Source organism: Pristiophorus japonicus, chromosome 1 (assembly GCF_044704955.1).
Source record: "Pristiophorus japonicus isolate sPriJap1 chromosome 1, sPriJap1.hap1, whole genome shotgun sequence".
In the NCBI taxonomy this organism is placed as follows: domain Eukaryota; kingdom Metazoa; phylum Chordata; class Chondrichthyes; family Pristiophoridae; genus Pristiophorus; species Pristiophorus japonicus.
The window spans coordinates 42,853,901-42,869,431 of record NC_091977.1 but is presented as its reverse complement, the minus strand read 5'-3'; the positions used below and the strand labels follow the sequence as shown (position 1 = coordinate 42,869,431).

Sequence of the window (15,531 nt, the reverse complement as noted above, 5' to 3'; positions counted from 1 at the left end):
TGCTATACCTGACTTGATGCAAACAATGAATACCTATTAAAAATGTTCTCTTTTCCCATAATGCAGTTTTTCACCTTGATGAACACAAAAAAATAGAATGGAGCACAATGAGTACTTACTTTCACACAGTGAGTAGGAGCTAACATAATCCCACAGCTTGGTCCGGTTGTGAAGGCAAGAAGAAAATGCTGGTGTTCTGAACTTGGATCTCCTGGGATGTAGGTGCCTTGGAGGGATTAGGCCCTGTATCACGTGGTACAATAGAGCAGCAGAGCCTTAAGGAACAAAGCAGGTTATCAGAAGTAATTTTGCAGCTAAAATACATTCATTTATTCTTTCACTCATAGCCTATCGTGTATTTATGGAGCAGTGCAGAACTCGCATAATTATTTGCCTGTTCTCGGCAGCAGTTATTACTCTCTATTAAGCAATGGCACCTGGGCTGCTTTCCATATGATGGCAAACTACTTGCGAATGGAGTGTGTCTAGAGTAAACTGTATTATCCGAGCAGCTAGTACATGTCCGTAGAGGGAAACCTACCCAATTTTATGTTCAATTATATTTTGTAACCTGTATTAATACCGATGGCACCAATTAATATCGAATTACAAGTGGTCACAGCTATTCCTGTTATTTAAAAAAGAATTGTAATTTATTTTTACAGTACTTCTATGTTGAATAGATAAAATAATCAGCTGAATGCAGTGTTGTACCTGATGACCCACTGTTTATTTATCCTCGTGGTTGCAAGGTGACCAAGGCTGGGAACTGAATGTTCAGGGGTATTTGACAATTCGGAAGGATAGACAGAAAGGAAAAGGAGGTGGGGTAGCTCTGTTAATAAGGGATGAGATCAGTGCAGTAGTGAGAAATGATATTAGCTCAGAAGACCAAGATGGAAAATCAATTTGGGTGGAGTTAAGAAATAATAAGGGGAAGAAGTCACTGGTGAGCATAGTCTACAGGCCCCCTAACAGTAGCTACACTGTTTGACAGAGTATAAATCAAGAAATAATGGAGGATTGTAAGAAGGGTACGGCAATAATCATGGGCGATTTTAATCTTCATACTGATTGGACAAATCAAATTGACCAAGGTAGCCTTGAGGAAAAGTTCATAGAGTGTATCCAAGATGGTTTCCTTAAACAGTACATTGCGGAACTCACTAGGGAGCAGCCTATCTTGGATCTGGTACTGTGTAATGAGACAGGATTAATAAATGATCTTGTAGTGAAGGATCCTCTAGGAAAGAGTTATCATAGCATAGTTGAATTTCAAATTCTGTTGGAGGGTGAGAAAGTTTGGTCTCAAACCACTGTCCTGATCTTAAATAAAGGAGATTACAAAGATATGAAGGCAGAGTTGGCTAAAGTGGACTGGGAAAATAGATTAAAGTGTAAGACGGTTGATGAGCAGTGACAGACATTTAAGGAGATATTTCATAACTCTCAACAAAAATATATTCCAGTGATAACCATCCGTGACTAACTAAGGAAGTAAAGGATGATCAAATTAAAAACAATGGCATACAATGTTGCTAAGATTAGTGGGAGGTCAGAGGATTAGGAAATTTATTAAAACCAGCAAAGGATGACTAAAAAAATTAATAAAGAGAGAGAAGATGGATTATGAGAGTAAACTAACAAGAAATATAAAAACAGATAGTAAGAGATTCTACAGGTATATAAAAAGGAAGAGAGTAGCTAAAGTAAATGTTGGTCCCTTAGAGGATGAGAATGGGGAATTAATAATGGGGAACAGGGCTTTGAACAAATATTTTGTATCGGTCTTCATGATAGAAGACACAAAAAACATCCCTATAATAAATAATCAAGGGGCTATAGGGAGGAGGGAACTTAAAACAATCACTATCACTAATGAAAAGTCCTCGGTAAAATAATGGTGGAAAAGTCCCCTGGCTTGCATCCTAGGGTCTTAAAAGAAGTGGCTGCAGAGATCGTGGATGCATTGGTTGTAATCTACCAAAATTCCCTGAAGTCTGAAATGGTCTCAGCAGATTGAAAAACTGCAAATGTAACGCCCCTATTTAAAAAAGGAGGGAGACAGAAACTATAGACCAGTTAGCCTAACTTCTGTTGTTGGGAAAATGCTGGTGTCCATTATTAAGGAAGCAGTAGCAGGACATTTGGAAAATCATAATACAGTCAAGCAGAGTCAACATGGTTTTATGAAAGGGAAATCATGTTTGACAAATTTGGTGGAGTTCTTTGAGGATGTAACGAGCAGGGCAGATAAGGGGGAACCAGTGGATGTAGTATATTTGGATTTCCAGAAGGCATTTGATAAGGTGCCACATAAAAGGTTACTGCACAAGATAAGAGCTCACGGGTTGGGGGTAATATATTAGCATGGATAGAGGATTGGCTAACTAATGGAAAACAGAGTGTCGGGATAAATGGGTCATGTTCCCATTGGCAAATGGTAACTCGTGCCACAGGGATCAGCGCTGGGGCCTCAACTATTTACAATTTATATTAATGACTTAGATGAAGGGACCGAGTGTAAAGTTTGCTGATGATATAAAGATGGTTGGGAAAGCAAGTTGTGAGGAGGACACAAAGAATCTGCAAAGAGATATAGACAGGGCAGTGAGTGGGCAAACATTTGGCAGATGGAGTATAATGTGGGAAAGTGTGAGGTTATCCACTTTGGCAGGAAAAATAAAAGCGCTAATTATTACTTAAATGGAGAGAGATTACAAAATGCTGCAGTACAGAGGGACCTGGGGTCCTTGTGCATGAAAGACAGAAAGTTAGCATGCAGGTACAGCAAGTCATTCGGAAGACAATTGGGATGTTGACCTTTATTGCAAGGGGGATGGAGTATAAAAGCAGGGAAGCCCTGTTACAACTGTACAGGGTATTGGTGAGACCACACCTGGAGTACTGCATACAGTTTTGGTCTCCTTATTTAAGCAGGGATATACTTGCATCAGAGGCAGTTCAGAGAAGGTTGATTCCTGGGATGAAGGGGTTGACTTATGAAGAAAGGTTGAGCAGGTTGGGCCTATACTCACACATTGGAGTTTAGAAGAATGAGCGATGATCTTATTGAAAAATATAAGATACTAAGGGGGCTCGATCAGGTAGATGCAGAGAGGATGTTTCACCTCGTGGGGGGGATCTAGAACTAGGGGGCATAGGTTCAGAATAAGGGGTCGCCCATTTAGAACTGAGATGAGGAGGAATTTCTTTCCTCAGAGGGTCATAAATCTGTGGAATTCTCTGCCCCAGAGAGCTGTGGATGTTGGGTCATTGAATATATTTAAGGTGGAGATAGACAGATTTTTGAACGGTAAGTGAGTGAAGGATTATGGGGAGTGGGCAGGGAAGTGGAGCTGAGCCCAAGATCAGATCAGCCATGATCTTATTAAATGGCGGAGCAGGCTCGAGGGGCCTAATGGTCTACTCCTGCTCCTATTTCTTATATTCTTATGACTCATGATTGTTATCCTATCACTTTAAAAATATACACCTGTATCTCACAAATGCCTTACCATTGGATTGGCTGTACCTGCTGCACAGTTTCTGGAAGGGGCTGGTCACGTGTTTCAGGAAGGAGTAAACAGAAACTCCCAGCCAATAAAATTAAACTGCCCATCAGCATGAAAGGCAACATCCTGTTATACATTCCTAAAAGACAGAAGGATGCAGCTTTACAAATAACTGGGTGCTGCCCACAATGCATTCTGAAGCACAATGTATCAAATTAGATTTCATTTGGGCATTACATTAATATTGTTCTTCGGGGACGGACCTTTCGGGCAAAGTCACAACTTGCCTCAGCAGCATTAAAAGGGATCATTTACCAACTTTGAGCGGCCACTGGAAAGCGTCACCTACTGGCACGGTATATTGGGAAATTCATTCGGGTGCGCGCGGTGCATGATTTTCTGGCCATGACAGGCAATAAAACATGCGCATCACACACTCAAGTTTCTAATATAGGCTTCCGGCAGGCAAAGTTGTAACTGCAGCAGAAACCAAGACAACACAATAAATCATTCCAATGTTCATTCTGTTGCCCTGTAAACCCACACTGTTCACCGATACCGCAGCAAGATTCTACAGTAAACCTCCTTCCCTGTGCAGGTGTGCTCACGTCCAAGCAGGATTCCTGCAGATATATATATCTAAATAGTGGGATTTTGAAGAGTGACACAGCAATGTGGCACAGCAAGTGTAACACAAGATATATGACGAGACAGATAAAACACATGTCAGGTTCCACATATTGTCATATGTGCATAGGTTTAGGCTAACTTACAGTGATCAAAGTGAAACAATGGCCGAGAATTTCCTTTGCGCTGTACCTGTTCCACCACTGTAACTTCTGCCACACCCTCAGCGAAGTTATGGTGCTGGAGCGGGAGCAGTTCCAAGGAAATTCCCAACCAAATACCCCAAATTCCATTATTAGTAGCTTCCTGATGAGCCACCATACCTAAATACTTTGTGGAAGATTAAAAAAAAAAGTTAGATAATCTTTCTGTCATGTATCTTACCTTATTATATATAACTGTATCCTAACATGCTATACATGACTGTAATAAGATATGACCTGTAACCACCAGCATACCTTACCACCAGGGGTGCACTTGCAAGAGAGAGGTATATAAGCAGAGGTCTCAGGCAAGTACAGCATTCCAGAGCTGTGAAATAAAGGTGCAGGTCCAGAGTGACCTTGACTTCACTACATGTCTTGTGTGAATCTGTACTGAGAGGGCAGGACTTTACAGTGGCGACGAGTTACGGGATTACAGAATCCACAGAATGGCGAACAACGGCTCAGATGAAAAGTACAATGCGGGAGACAATTGGGAGGACTTTATAGAAAGGCTCCAGCAAAGCTTTGTAACCAACGGCTGGTGAGGCGACGATAAGGCAGACATGGGAAGAGCCCATCTCTTGACCAACTGTGGCTCGAAAACATACGCTTTAATGAAGAATCTGTTGGCACCCGAGAAACCAGCAAGCAAGTCGTTTGAAGAATTGAGCACACTGATAAGAGACAACCTGAAACCAGCGAGCAGTCTACACATGGCCAGACATAGGTTCTACAACTACAGACGCTGTGTGGGCCAGAGCATACCCGACTTCGTGGCAGAACTTCGGAGGTTGGCTAGTTTATGTGAGTTCTCCGATGAACTGAGGAGAGAAATGCTGAGAGACTTTTTCATTGAAGGAACAGGCCACGCAGGCATATTCCGAAAGCACATAGAGACCAAGAACCTGACCTTAGAGGCAGCAGCACTGATTGCACAGACATTCTTGGTAGGGGAAGAAGAAACGAGGTTGATTTACAATGCAGGTGCGACAACTAACGAACTAACAAGAAGTTCACAGCACTAAACAAGCTGCTACCCCCACACACAGACAAAACTGGGAGAACAGGCTTTCGACAGCAGGCAGAAACCATCAAGGGTCACAGGAACGGCCGTTCACACCTCATCACCCCACAATGCGAGCAATCAACTACAAACTGAGAGAAGCTCAAGAGAGATCAGCCAGACGCAGCTCATTCTTTGGGAGCTCTTTGAACAATGGAACAGGTCTGTGCTGGAGGTGTGGGGTTGGGCACTCGTCAAGGGGATGTCGATTTCAGCAGGCTGTTTGCAGAAATTGTGAAAATTCAGGGCATTTGGCCCGCATGTGCAAAAAAACGGCAGCTCGGCTGGTATACGAATCGGATGGGTTGGAAAGCGGACCAGAAGATGGTGGGCACAGTACCCGGGACACCGATGTACAGCGGGTCAACACGATCAATGGCCGCTGCTCCTACAACAGGACGCCTCCTATAATGATGAGGGTCCTACTCAACGGGATATCTGTCAACATGGAGCTGGATACGGGAGCGAGTCAATCTGTCATGGGGGCTCAACAATTTGAACAACTGTGGACGCATAAAAGACAGACCAAAACTCACAAGGGTCGACACCAAACTAAGGACCTATACCAAAGAAATCGTACCAGTCCTCAGCAGCACCATGCTCTCTGTCACACACAAAGGGACAGTGAACCGACTTCCCCTGTGGATTGTCCCTGGAGACCCCCCAGCACTGCTGGGGAGAAGCTGGCTGGCAAAACTAAACTGGAAATGGGATGATGTCCATGCCATGTCATTAGAGGAACGGACCTCCTGCTCAACAGTTATAAAGCGATTTGAACATCTCTTTCAGCCAGGTGTGGGCACTTTCAAATGGGCCAAAGTCAAAATCTACATCACACAGGATGCTAGACTGGTCCATCACAAGGCCAGAGCTGTACCCTATATGATGAGGGAAAAGATTGAATACGAACTAGACAGGCTTCTGCGGGGAGGCATTATATCGCCTGTGGAATTTAGCGATTGGGCAAGTCCCATCGTCCCAGTCATGAAGCCTGAATAATCCGTACAAATCTGTGGGGACTACAACTCTACCATAAACAGAGTCTCCCTACAGGACCAGTACCCGCTGCCCAGAGCGGAGGACTTATTTGCCACATTGGCTGGAGATAAACTTTTCTCAAAATTAGACCTGACATCTGCGTATATGACGCAAGAATTGACCGAGGAATCCAAGCTACTCACCACCACCAACACACATCGAGGCCTTTTCATGTACAATCGATGCCCATTCGGCATCAGGTCGGCAGCTGCCATATTCCAGCGCAACATGGAGAGTCTGCTCAAGTCCATCCCGGGGACGGTTGTATTTCAAGACGACATACTTATCACGGGCAGGGACACCGACTCCCATCTCCATAATTTGGAGGAAGTACTAAAGCGGTTGGATCGGGTAGGCCTACGATTCAAGAAATCCAAGTGCCTGTTTATCGCACCCAAGGTTGACTTTTTGGGCAGAAGGATTGCCGCTGATGGAATCCGCCCAAGAGTCTAAAACAGAAGCAATTCGCCTGGCACCCAGGCCCCGGAATGTCTCAGAACTGCGCGTCTTTCTCGGGCTACTCAATTACTTTGGGAACTTTATGCAGAACTTAAGCACGCTGCTGGAGCCTCTCCATGTGCTACTCAGGAAGGGGTGTGATTGCTTTTGGGGGGACGCCCAGGAACGCGCCTTCAATAAGGCACGCAACCTTCTGTGTTCCAACAGTGTTTTGACTTTCTTTGACCCAGGTAAAAAGCTAGTTTTCACATGCGATGTGTCAGCGTATGGGGTCGGGTGCGTTTTGCAACATGTCAATAGTGCGGGTAAATTACAACCCATTGCTTATGCCTCCAGGTCACTTTTGCGAGCGGAGCGCGGGTACGGAATGGTAGAGAAGGAGGCTCTCGCGTGCGTGTACGGTGTCAAAAAGATGCATCAATACCTTTTCGGGGCCAAGTTCACGTTAGAAACCAACCACAAGCCCCTCACGTCCCTCCTATCCGAGAGCAAGGCAATAAACGCCAACGCCTCGGCACGAATTCAACAGTGGGCACTCATGCTGGCGTCCTACGATTATACCATAAGGCACAGACCAGGCACAGACAACTGTGCCGACACGCTCAGCAGGCTACCCCTGGCGACCACGGAAGGGTCTGACGAACAGGACTGTGAGATAGTCATGGCAATCAATGCCTTTGAGTCCACAGGTTCACCCATGACGACTCGCCAGATCAGAGCCTGGACGGCCAGCGACCCCACGTTATCCTTAGTAAAAAGATGTGCCCTAACCGGTGACTGGGCAGAGGCTCGCAATGCCTGCCCTGAGGAATTAAAACCCTTTCACACGCGCATTCATGAGCTATCACTACAAGCAGACTGCCTGATGTGGGGCAGCTGAGTAGTCATGCCTCTGCGAGGCAGAGAGGCATTTGTCCGGGAGCTCCACTGCGAGCACCCGGGGATCGTTCTCAGGAAGGCCATAGCCAGATCCCACGTCTGGTGGCCTGGTATTGATGTGGACTTGGAGCTCTGCGTCTGAAGGTGCACCATTTGTGCCCACTCAGCAATGCCCCCAGGGAGGCTCCACTGAGCCCCTGGCCCTGGCCTACCAAACCGTGGTCGCGGGTGCACGTAGACTATGCGGGCCCATTCATGGGCAAAATGTTCCTCGTAGTTGTAGATGCATTTTCAAAGTGGATCGAATGCACCATTTTAAACTCGAGCACAACCTCCACCACTGTGTAGAGCCTCGCAACCATGTTTGCAACGCACAGAATCCCTGACATATTGGTCAGTGACAATGGTCCGTGCTTCACCAGCGCAGAATTCTAAGACTTTATAATTGACCACGGCATAAATCACGTCAAGACGGCACCGTACAAGCCGGCCTCCAACGGCCAGGCGGAGAGAGCAGTGCAAATCATTAAACAAGGCATGCTTAAAATCCAAGGTCCCATGTTGCAGGGTCGCCTGTCGCGACTGCTGCTGGCATACAGATCTCATCCGTACTCACTGACTGGGATCCCCCCCGCGCAACTGTTGATGAAAAGGACTTTAAAAACAAGGCTCTCATTAATCGTCCCAGACATGCACAAAATAATTGAGGCAAAGCGCCATAAGCTAACTGAGTACCATGACAGAAATTTGAGGGGGAGATGGAATGAGATAGGGGACAAAGTGTTTGTACTAAACTATGGCAGGGGTCCCAAATGGCTTGCAGGGACAGTAACGGGCAAGGAAGGAAACAGGCTACTGATAGTACAAATGGATAATGGCAAAACCTGCCGGAGGCATGTAGACCAAGTCAAAAGCAGATTTACCAACAACACTGCGGAACCAGAGGCAGACTACAATGTGGAACTTGCACCACACCTGGTGGACAGACAGAGGCAATCCCAACAGACAGCCCAGGCGAGTCAACAACAATCACACCAATCGAAACAGACAGCCCAGGCGAGATACCGGCAACCACACCCAAAGAAAAACAGTCACCAAGGCAAACAACTGAACCACAACTCAGACGCTCCACGCGAGAGCGTAGACCACCTGAGAGACGGAACCTAGAAAGACGATAAGACCTTGGGGGAGGGTGATGTCATGTATCTTACATTATTATATATAACTGTATCCTAACATGCTATACATGACAGTAATAAGATATGACCTGTAACCACCAGCATACCTTACCACCAGGGGTGCACTTGCAAGAGAGAGGTATGTAAGGACAGGTCTCAGGCAAATGCAGCATTCCAGAGCTGTGAAATAAAGGTGCAGGTCCAGAGTGACCTTGACTTCACTACATGCCTCGTGTGAATCTGTACTGAGGGGACAGGACTTTACACTTTCAACTCCTCACTTACCAAGATAAACAAAATATGGGGAGATTATGCTGCCAATCCTCGATGCCATGGAACATACTCCGATTCCCATGTTCCTCACCACAGTCGGATATAGCTCAGCAGAGAACACGTAGATTATCGCAAAGGATATTGTAATACCTGTTTTTCCAATCATCACCAACACTGATGTCAGAATATGAAGAGCTGTGAAAACATTTAATGTAAACAGGAAGATAATTCAAAATGCTACATGTGCACCTCCTTCCATGTACTTTTTGTCATTTCCAAGCAGAATGTTTACTTATTACATAATTCCACAATCCCTCCAGTGGGGAGCAATGCTTGCAGGGAGTGATTTTTGGAGAAGCGACTGCAATATTGCAGCTACTTTACCCCTTTAGTGTGTTACTGTCAGTACAATTGTGATGCAATGTGAACTACATTTGTACAAAATTGTGTCTCTTCCTCCTGTACCTATCCACTACATACATACGCACAGTGCTAATTGGCATCTGTAATACCTCTGCTTTGGCAGCCATGTTGGAGCAGACAAAGTCATAAAAATGTCACATGTTCGGCACTGAGCAAATAAAAACCAGGCAAACAGAAACATTTTCATTCAACAGTTCTTTGTTGGAGACATGAGTCTAAAGCTCTGATTGTAACTCAGGATAGGAATTGAGTGGGCGAGCAGGTGAGGTGTACAGCAAACCATCCTCACATCAGTAGTGTGATGCCTGGACAGGTTTAATCTCCGGCCCTCATCTGCATGCCCTTAGTCAGTCTCCCACCTAAAACCAGTGGCAACTGAGCGGTGGGTGGGAGAGCAAAGTCTGGGCAGAAGACCATCAGCAGAGACCATATGAACAATCCCCAGCATTCAGGTAAATCATGGGAGAGAGTTTCAGGAGGGTCTCGTGATCGGTTGAGGAGGCAGCCTAGGGCCGGGAAGGCCTAAACTTTCCTCGTGTGGTATGAAAAAGCTCTCCTGCACCTCCTGGCCCCACAAGCAAAGTAAAAAAATAAAACTTTAATAAAGATTTACCTCTTTGGGCCTCTGGTTAGGTTGCTCAGTGTCAGGTTGATCTGACAGGAAAGCCACAAAGGTTACCCTGCTCAGGCCCATGGTTAAAATAACAGTGGGGTCCTGGCAACAGCAGTGAAGCCCAGTCTGCACACTGAACGTGGAAAATGCTGGTTCCCAGCAGGTGTCCTTCCCCCCGTTAGAGGAGTAGGTTAAAATCAAACATGGGAAAAGAGTGGGAGGTTGGCAGGTAAAACCCCCCCGCCGATTTTATCCACCCATCCGCTTGATTTCCTGAGAGGGTTGAAATTGTCCCGAGATATCTTATTTAATAAAAAATGTAAAGGTGTAGTCTTTGCATCTGATGTTGTAGCAATTTTCTGCCACTGCCACGAGGGGTGTATCCATCTCCAGGCTGTCCCCAGGAGACCTGCAGACCCTTTGATCCATAGCTGGTCCCAGCACAAACCCCAATGCTTGATTTTTTTCAGGTGTCCCTCTGCTTGAGCACCCAATGGACCACCATAGACGAAGCTGAAGTGGGAGGCCAGGAATGCCTCCGCCCTTCACTGTAATACTAAGGCTGGGAGTGCACCAGATACAGGCCCAGTTGTATCAGAGTGGGGAACCCAGGAATTCCCAGGTCAACATTGTGGGGGCAGAGACTTGGTGTAATGGCCTCTTCGACCGTGCACCTCATTTCATGTTTGCTGTGCCTGGGAATTGAGCGTCCCCCAGACACAATGAAAAGGAAATCCTCCTCAGTTATCTTTAGCCATAAAAGTAGGTGAATGATAAAGAAACCTTATACAGGTATAACATACTAAGTAGCGTAGAAAAAATAAATCTTTGGCATGGCTTTGAAGTTAAAGTTATCTGTGATTCTATGGGAAAAAGAGGCATAAGTATAGACTGGAAAAAGGCAAGTCTGGAACTGATCGTCTAGCACAAATTAATCAATACCTGGGGTGGTTTTTCTGGTAAGGTAAGTGGAGGTTAAAGCTCTGGAATCATTCATCATCATCATCATCATCATCATCATAGGCAGCCCCTCGAAATCGAGGAAGACTTGTTTCCACTCTAAAGGTGAGTTCTCAAGTGACTGAAGAGTCCAATACGTGAATTACAGTCTCTGTCACAGGTGGGACAGACAGTTGTTGGAGGAAAGGGTGGGTGGGGAGTCTGGTTTGCCACACGCTCCTTTCGCTGCCTGCGCTTGTTTTCTGCATGCTCTCGGCGACGAGACTCGAGGTGCTCAGCGCCCTCCCGGATGCTCTTCCTCCACTTAGGGCGGTCTTTGGCCAGGGACTCCCAGGTGTCAGTGGGGATGTTGCACTTTATCAAGGAGGCTTTGAGGGTGTCCTTGAAACATTTCCTCTGCCCACATTGGAATCATTCACAAGATAATTAAATGCTGTAATGGGGAACTATAGAAGGGTAAGCTAGTTATTTTTACATTGTTCATGAACAAACTCAGCACAGATTTGGGACTGAACCTGGGATTTTTCTGGCCTGATGGCTCAGTATTACATTGAGTGGTACAATTATCATCACGCCATCAGCTCCAATTTTTACCTTAAAACATTTTTTTTACTTGAAACAATTTTACTTAAAAAGCCAATAAAAATGTCGGCAGAATAAAATGAAGCAAATAACCATTGGTATTTCAAAACTGTGATGTAGAAGAGTTTTCTAAAGGTCTTACTTGGAGGAATAAAATGTATGCAGAGCAGAACAACACCACCAAGCAGCAACATGGAAGCAGTTGAAAGTCGTCGAGGTGCCTTGTGCATCATCCAATATGCAATTGTGTATGCTACAATTTCACTGGTTGCAGAAATAAAGCAGTTGAAGTAAGGGTCTCCATACATGTTGGGAGTGCCCAGGGTTAAAACAAAGTACCCAATGGATGTAATCATCCTACAATAAAACAGAGAAGACATGAAAGCTTTTCAATGTTCTGTAAAAGATTGTCCACATACAGTCGCCAGGCCAATTATAGAAATTCTGATGACAACTTAGAACGGAGATGAGGAGGAATTTCTTCTCTCAGAGGGTCCTAAATCTATGGAACTCTTTGCCCCAGAGAGATGTGGAGGCTGGGTCATTGAATATATTTAAGGTGGAGATAGACAGATTTTTGAGCGATAAGGGAGTCAAGGGTTATGGGGAGTGGGCAGGGAAGTGGAGCTGAGTCCATGCGGGCAGGAGTGGAGTCAACAAGACCAAGCGCAGCGGGCAATCTTAGAATAAGGTGGAGGAGAGATGGATGCAGTCTTTCTTTGCTGCTTTGTTGTTATTATTGTTGTTACTGTTGTCAAATTAAAAGTTTTTTGTAAGTTATGTAAATTTACAAGTTTAAAAGTTTGTAAGTGATCTTAACTGAAAACTTTAAAGTTTGATACAAGAATATTTTTACTAAAAATAAGTTAACTACAAACAAGTGTTAAACTTTTGAATAAAATTTATTTTTAATTATAACTGAATTATTTCCATTATTTGTTCCATGATTAACACAACGTTATGAACTAAAGAAGAATCATTTCCATTATTTGTTCCATTAACACAACACAACATTACAGAACAGGTCCAAACAGTAAACATGGTCCATTTGAAATAGTTACCGCTGAGCCTTCAGGCAGAAAAGCGTTCATGGATGAGCTGCTGGCACAAAGCTCGAGCAATCGTTAAAGGGGCACGATGGTTCTCCCTCCTCCACCGTCGTGCTCCAGTTTCAGACAGTTGCATGGCTTCCTCGTCCTCCTCCTCCTCGTCATCTGCATCTTCCTCCACATCATCAGCCACTCTCACCTCAGGTGGGTCTTCCTCATGATGGCTAAGTTATGCAGCATGCAGCACACAACAGTGAACTGACCGACAATCTCAGGGGAGTATTGCAAGTAGCCTCCGGAATGGTCCAGGCACCGGAAACGCTGTTTCAAGATGCTAATGGTCCTCTCCATTATGCTGCGCAGCGCAATGTGTGACATGTTGTATTCCCGGTCAGCTTCCGTCCGGGTTACACATAGGGGCTTCATGAGCCAGGTGGCAAGGCCGTACCCGGGAGTGCGTGGTGTCGGAGCAGCCTATAAAGGCCCAGGTGCGAGGAGAGGCGGCGGCAGTCCGAGAGGCAGGAGTGCGTGGTGTCGGAGCGGCCTATAAAGGCTCAGGTGCGTGGAGAGGCGGCGGCAGACCGAGAGGCAGGAGTGTGTGGTGTCGGAGCAGCCTATAAAGGCCCAGGTGCGAGGAGAGGCAGCGGCAGTCCGAGAGGCGGGAGTGCGTGGTGTCGGAGCGGCCTATAAAGGCCCAGGTGCGAGGAGAGGCAGCGGCAGTCCGAGAGGCGGGAGTGCGTGGTGTCGGAGCGGCCTATAAAGGCCCAGGTGCGAGGAGAGGCAGCGGCAGACCGAGAGGCAGGAGTGCATGGTGTCGGAGCAGCCTATAAAGGCCCAGGTGCGAGGAGAGGCAGCAGCAGTCCGAGAGGCGGGAGTGCGTGGTGTCGGAGCGGCCTATAAAGGCCCAGGTGCGAGGAGAGGCGGCCGTTGCAGCTGCAGCGGGGAGAGAAGGCAAAAAAGAAGTAGAAAGAAATCAAAAGGTGACGTCACAGCCAAGGGGGTAAGTGATTGGTGAGTAGCTTTTCTTTTTCTTTTTTATATCAGTAAGTAACTTGTTAACACTGTTGTTGCCAATTTAAGGGTATCTACGGGTTAAGTCATGGCAGGAGAGCTCGGTCACGTGATATGCTCCTCCTGTACTATGTGGGAACTCAGGGACACTTCCGGTGTCCCTGACGACTACATCTGCAGGAAGTGTATCTGCCTCCAGCTCCTGACGGACCGCGTTGCAGAATTGGAACTGAGGGTGAATTCACTCTGGAGCATCCACGATGCTGAGAATGACGTGAGTAGCACGTGTAGCGAGTTGGTCTTACCATAAGTGAAGGGTCCACAGCCAGCTAGGGAATGGAAGACCAGCAGGAAGAGCAGTGCAAGGAAGGTAGTGCATGGGTCCCCTGAAGTCATCCCCCTGCAAAACAGATACACTGCTTTGAGTACTGTTGAGGGGGATGACTCATCAGGGGAGGGCAGCAGCAGCCAAGTTCATGGCACCGTGGCTGGCTCTGTTGCACAGAAGGTCGGAAAAAGAGTGGGAGAGCGATAGTGATAGGGGATTCAATTGTAAGGGGAATAGATAGGCGTTTCTGCGGCTACAACTGAGACTTCAGGATGGTATGTTGCCTCCCTGGTGCAAGGGTCAAGGATGTCTCGGAGCGGGTGCAGGACATTCTAAAAAGGGAGGGTGAACAGCCAGTTGTCGTGGTGCACATTGGTACCAACGACATAGGTAAAAAAAGGGATGAGGTCCTACAAGACGAATTTAAGGAGCTAGGAGCTAAATTAAAAAGTAGGACCTCAAAAGTAGTAATCTCGGGATTGCTACCAGTGCCACGTGCTAGTCAGAGTAGGAATAAAGGAGACAAAAGCAAAAAACAGAAAGGAGATGAGTAAAAGTGGAGGGCAGAGAAACCCAAGGCAAAAAACAAAAAGGGCCACTGAATATAAAGGGGCTGCAGGAGGGGTCAAAACTAGAAATCATGGTTTAAAAACTATGATTAAAACACTCTACCTAAACGCACGCAGCATTTGAAATAAAGTAAATGAGTTGACGGAACAAATCATTACAAATGGGTATGATTTGGTGGCCATTACAAAAACGTGGTTGCAGGGTGGCCAAGACTGGGAATTAAACGTACAGGGGTATCTGGCGATTCAGAAAGATAGACAAGAAGGGAAAGGAGGTGGGGTAGCTCTGTTAATAAAGGATGATATCAGGGCAGTTGTGAGAGACGATATTGGCTCTAATGAACAAAATGTTGAATCATTGTGGTTGTACATTAGAGATAGTAAGGGGAAAAAGTCACTGGTGGGCGTAGTTTATAGGCCCCCAAATAATAACTTCATTGTGGGGCGGGCAATAATCAAGGGAATAATGGAGGCATGTGAAAAAGGAACGTAGTCATGGGGGATTTTAACCGACATATCGATTGGTCAACTCAAATTGCATGGGGTAGCCTGGAGGAGGAATTCATAGAATGCATACGGGATTGTTTCTTAGAACAGTATGTTACAGAACCTACAAGGGAGCAAGCTATCTTAGATCTGGTCCTGTGTAATGAGACAGGAAAAATAAACGATCTCCCAGTAAAAAATCCTCTCGGAATGAGTGATTACAGTATGGTTGAATTTGTAATACAGATTGAGGGTGAGGAAGTTGTGTCAGA

The 15,531-nt window shown here is 45.9% G+C and overlaps 1 protein-coding gene across 3 annotated transcripts in view; it reads right to left on the bottom strand.

Moving 5' to 3' along the window:
• LOC139263065 (solute carrier family 22 member 4-like) overlaps window positions 1–15,531 on the bottom strand; it is a 191,827-nt gene that overhangs the window by 24,942 nt on the left and 151,354 nt on the right. For 2 of the 3 annotated variants that reach the window (XR_011593034.1, XM_070878610.1), the window contains exons 7-9: window positions 11,959–12,173; window positions 9,251–9,433; window positions 120–275 (exon numbers count right to left, since the gene is read on the bottom strand). Coding sequence is in view for 2 of the 3 variants with exons in the window: in XM_070878610.1 (XP_070734711.1) it covers window positions 120–275; window positions 9,251–9,433; window positions 11,959–12,173 (554 nt within the window). In the remaining variant the exon portion in view is untranslated. Of the gene's footprint in view, window positions 1–119; window positions 276–3,518; window positions 3,655–9,250; window positions 9,434–11,958; window positions 12,174–15,531 lie in introns of all 3 variants that reach the window. The other variant, XM_070878595.1, reaches the window with a different exon arrangement.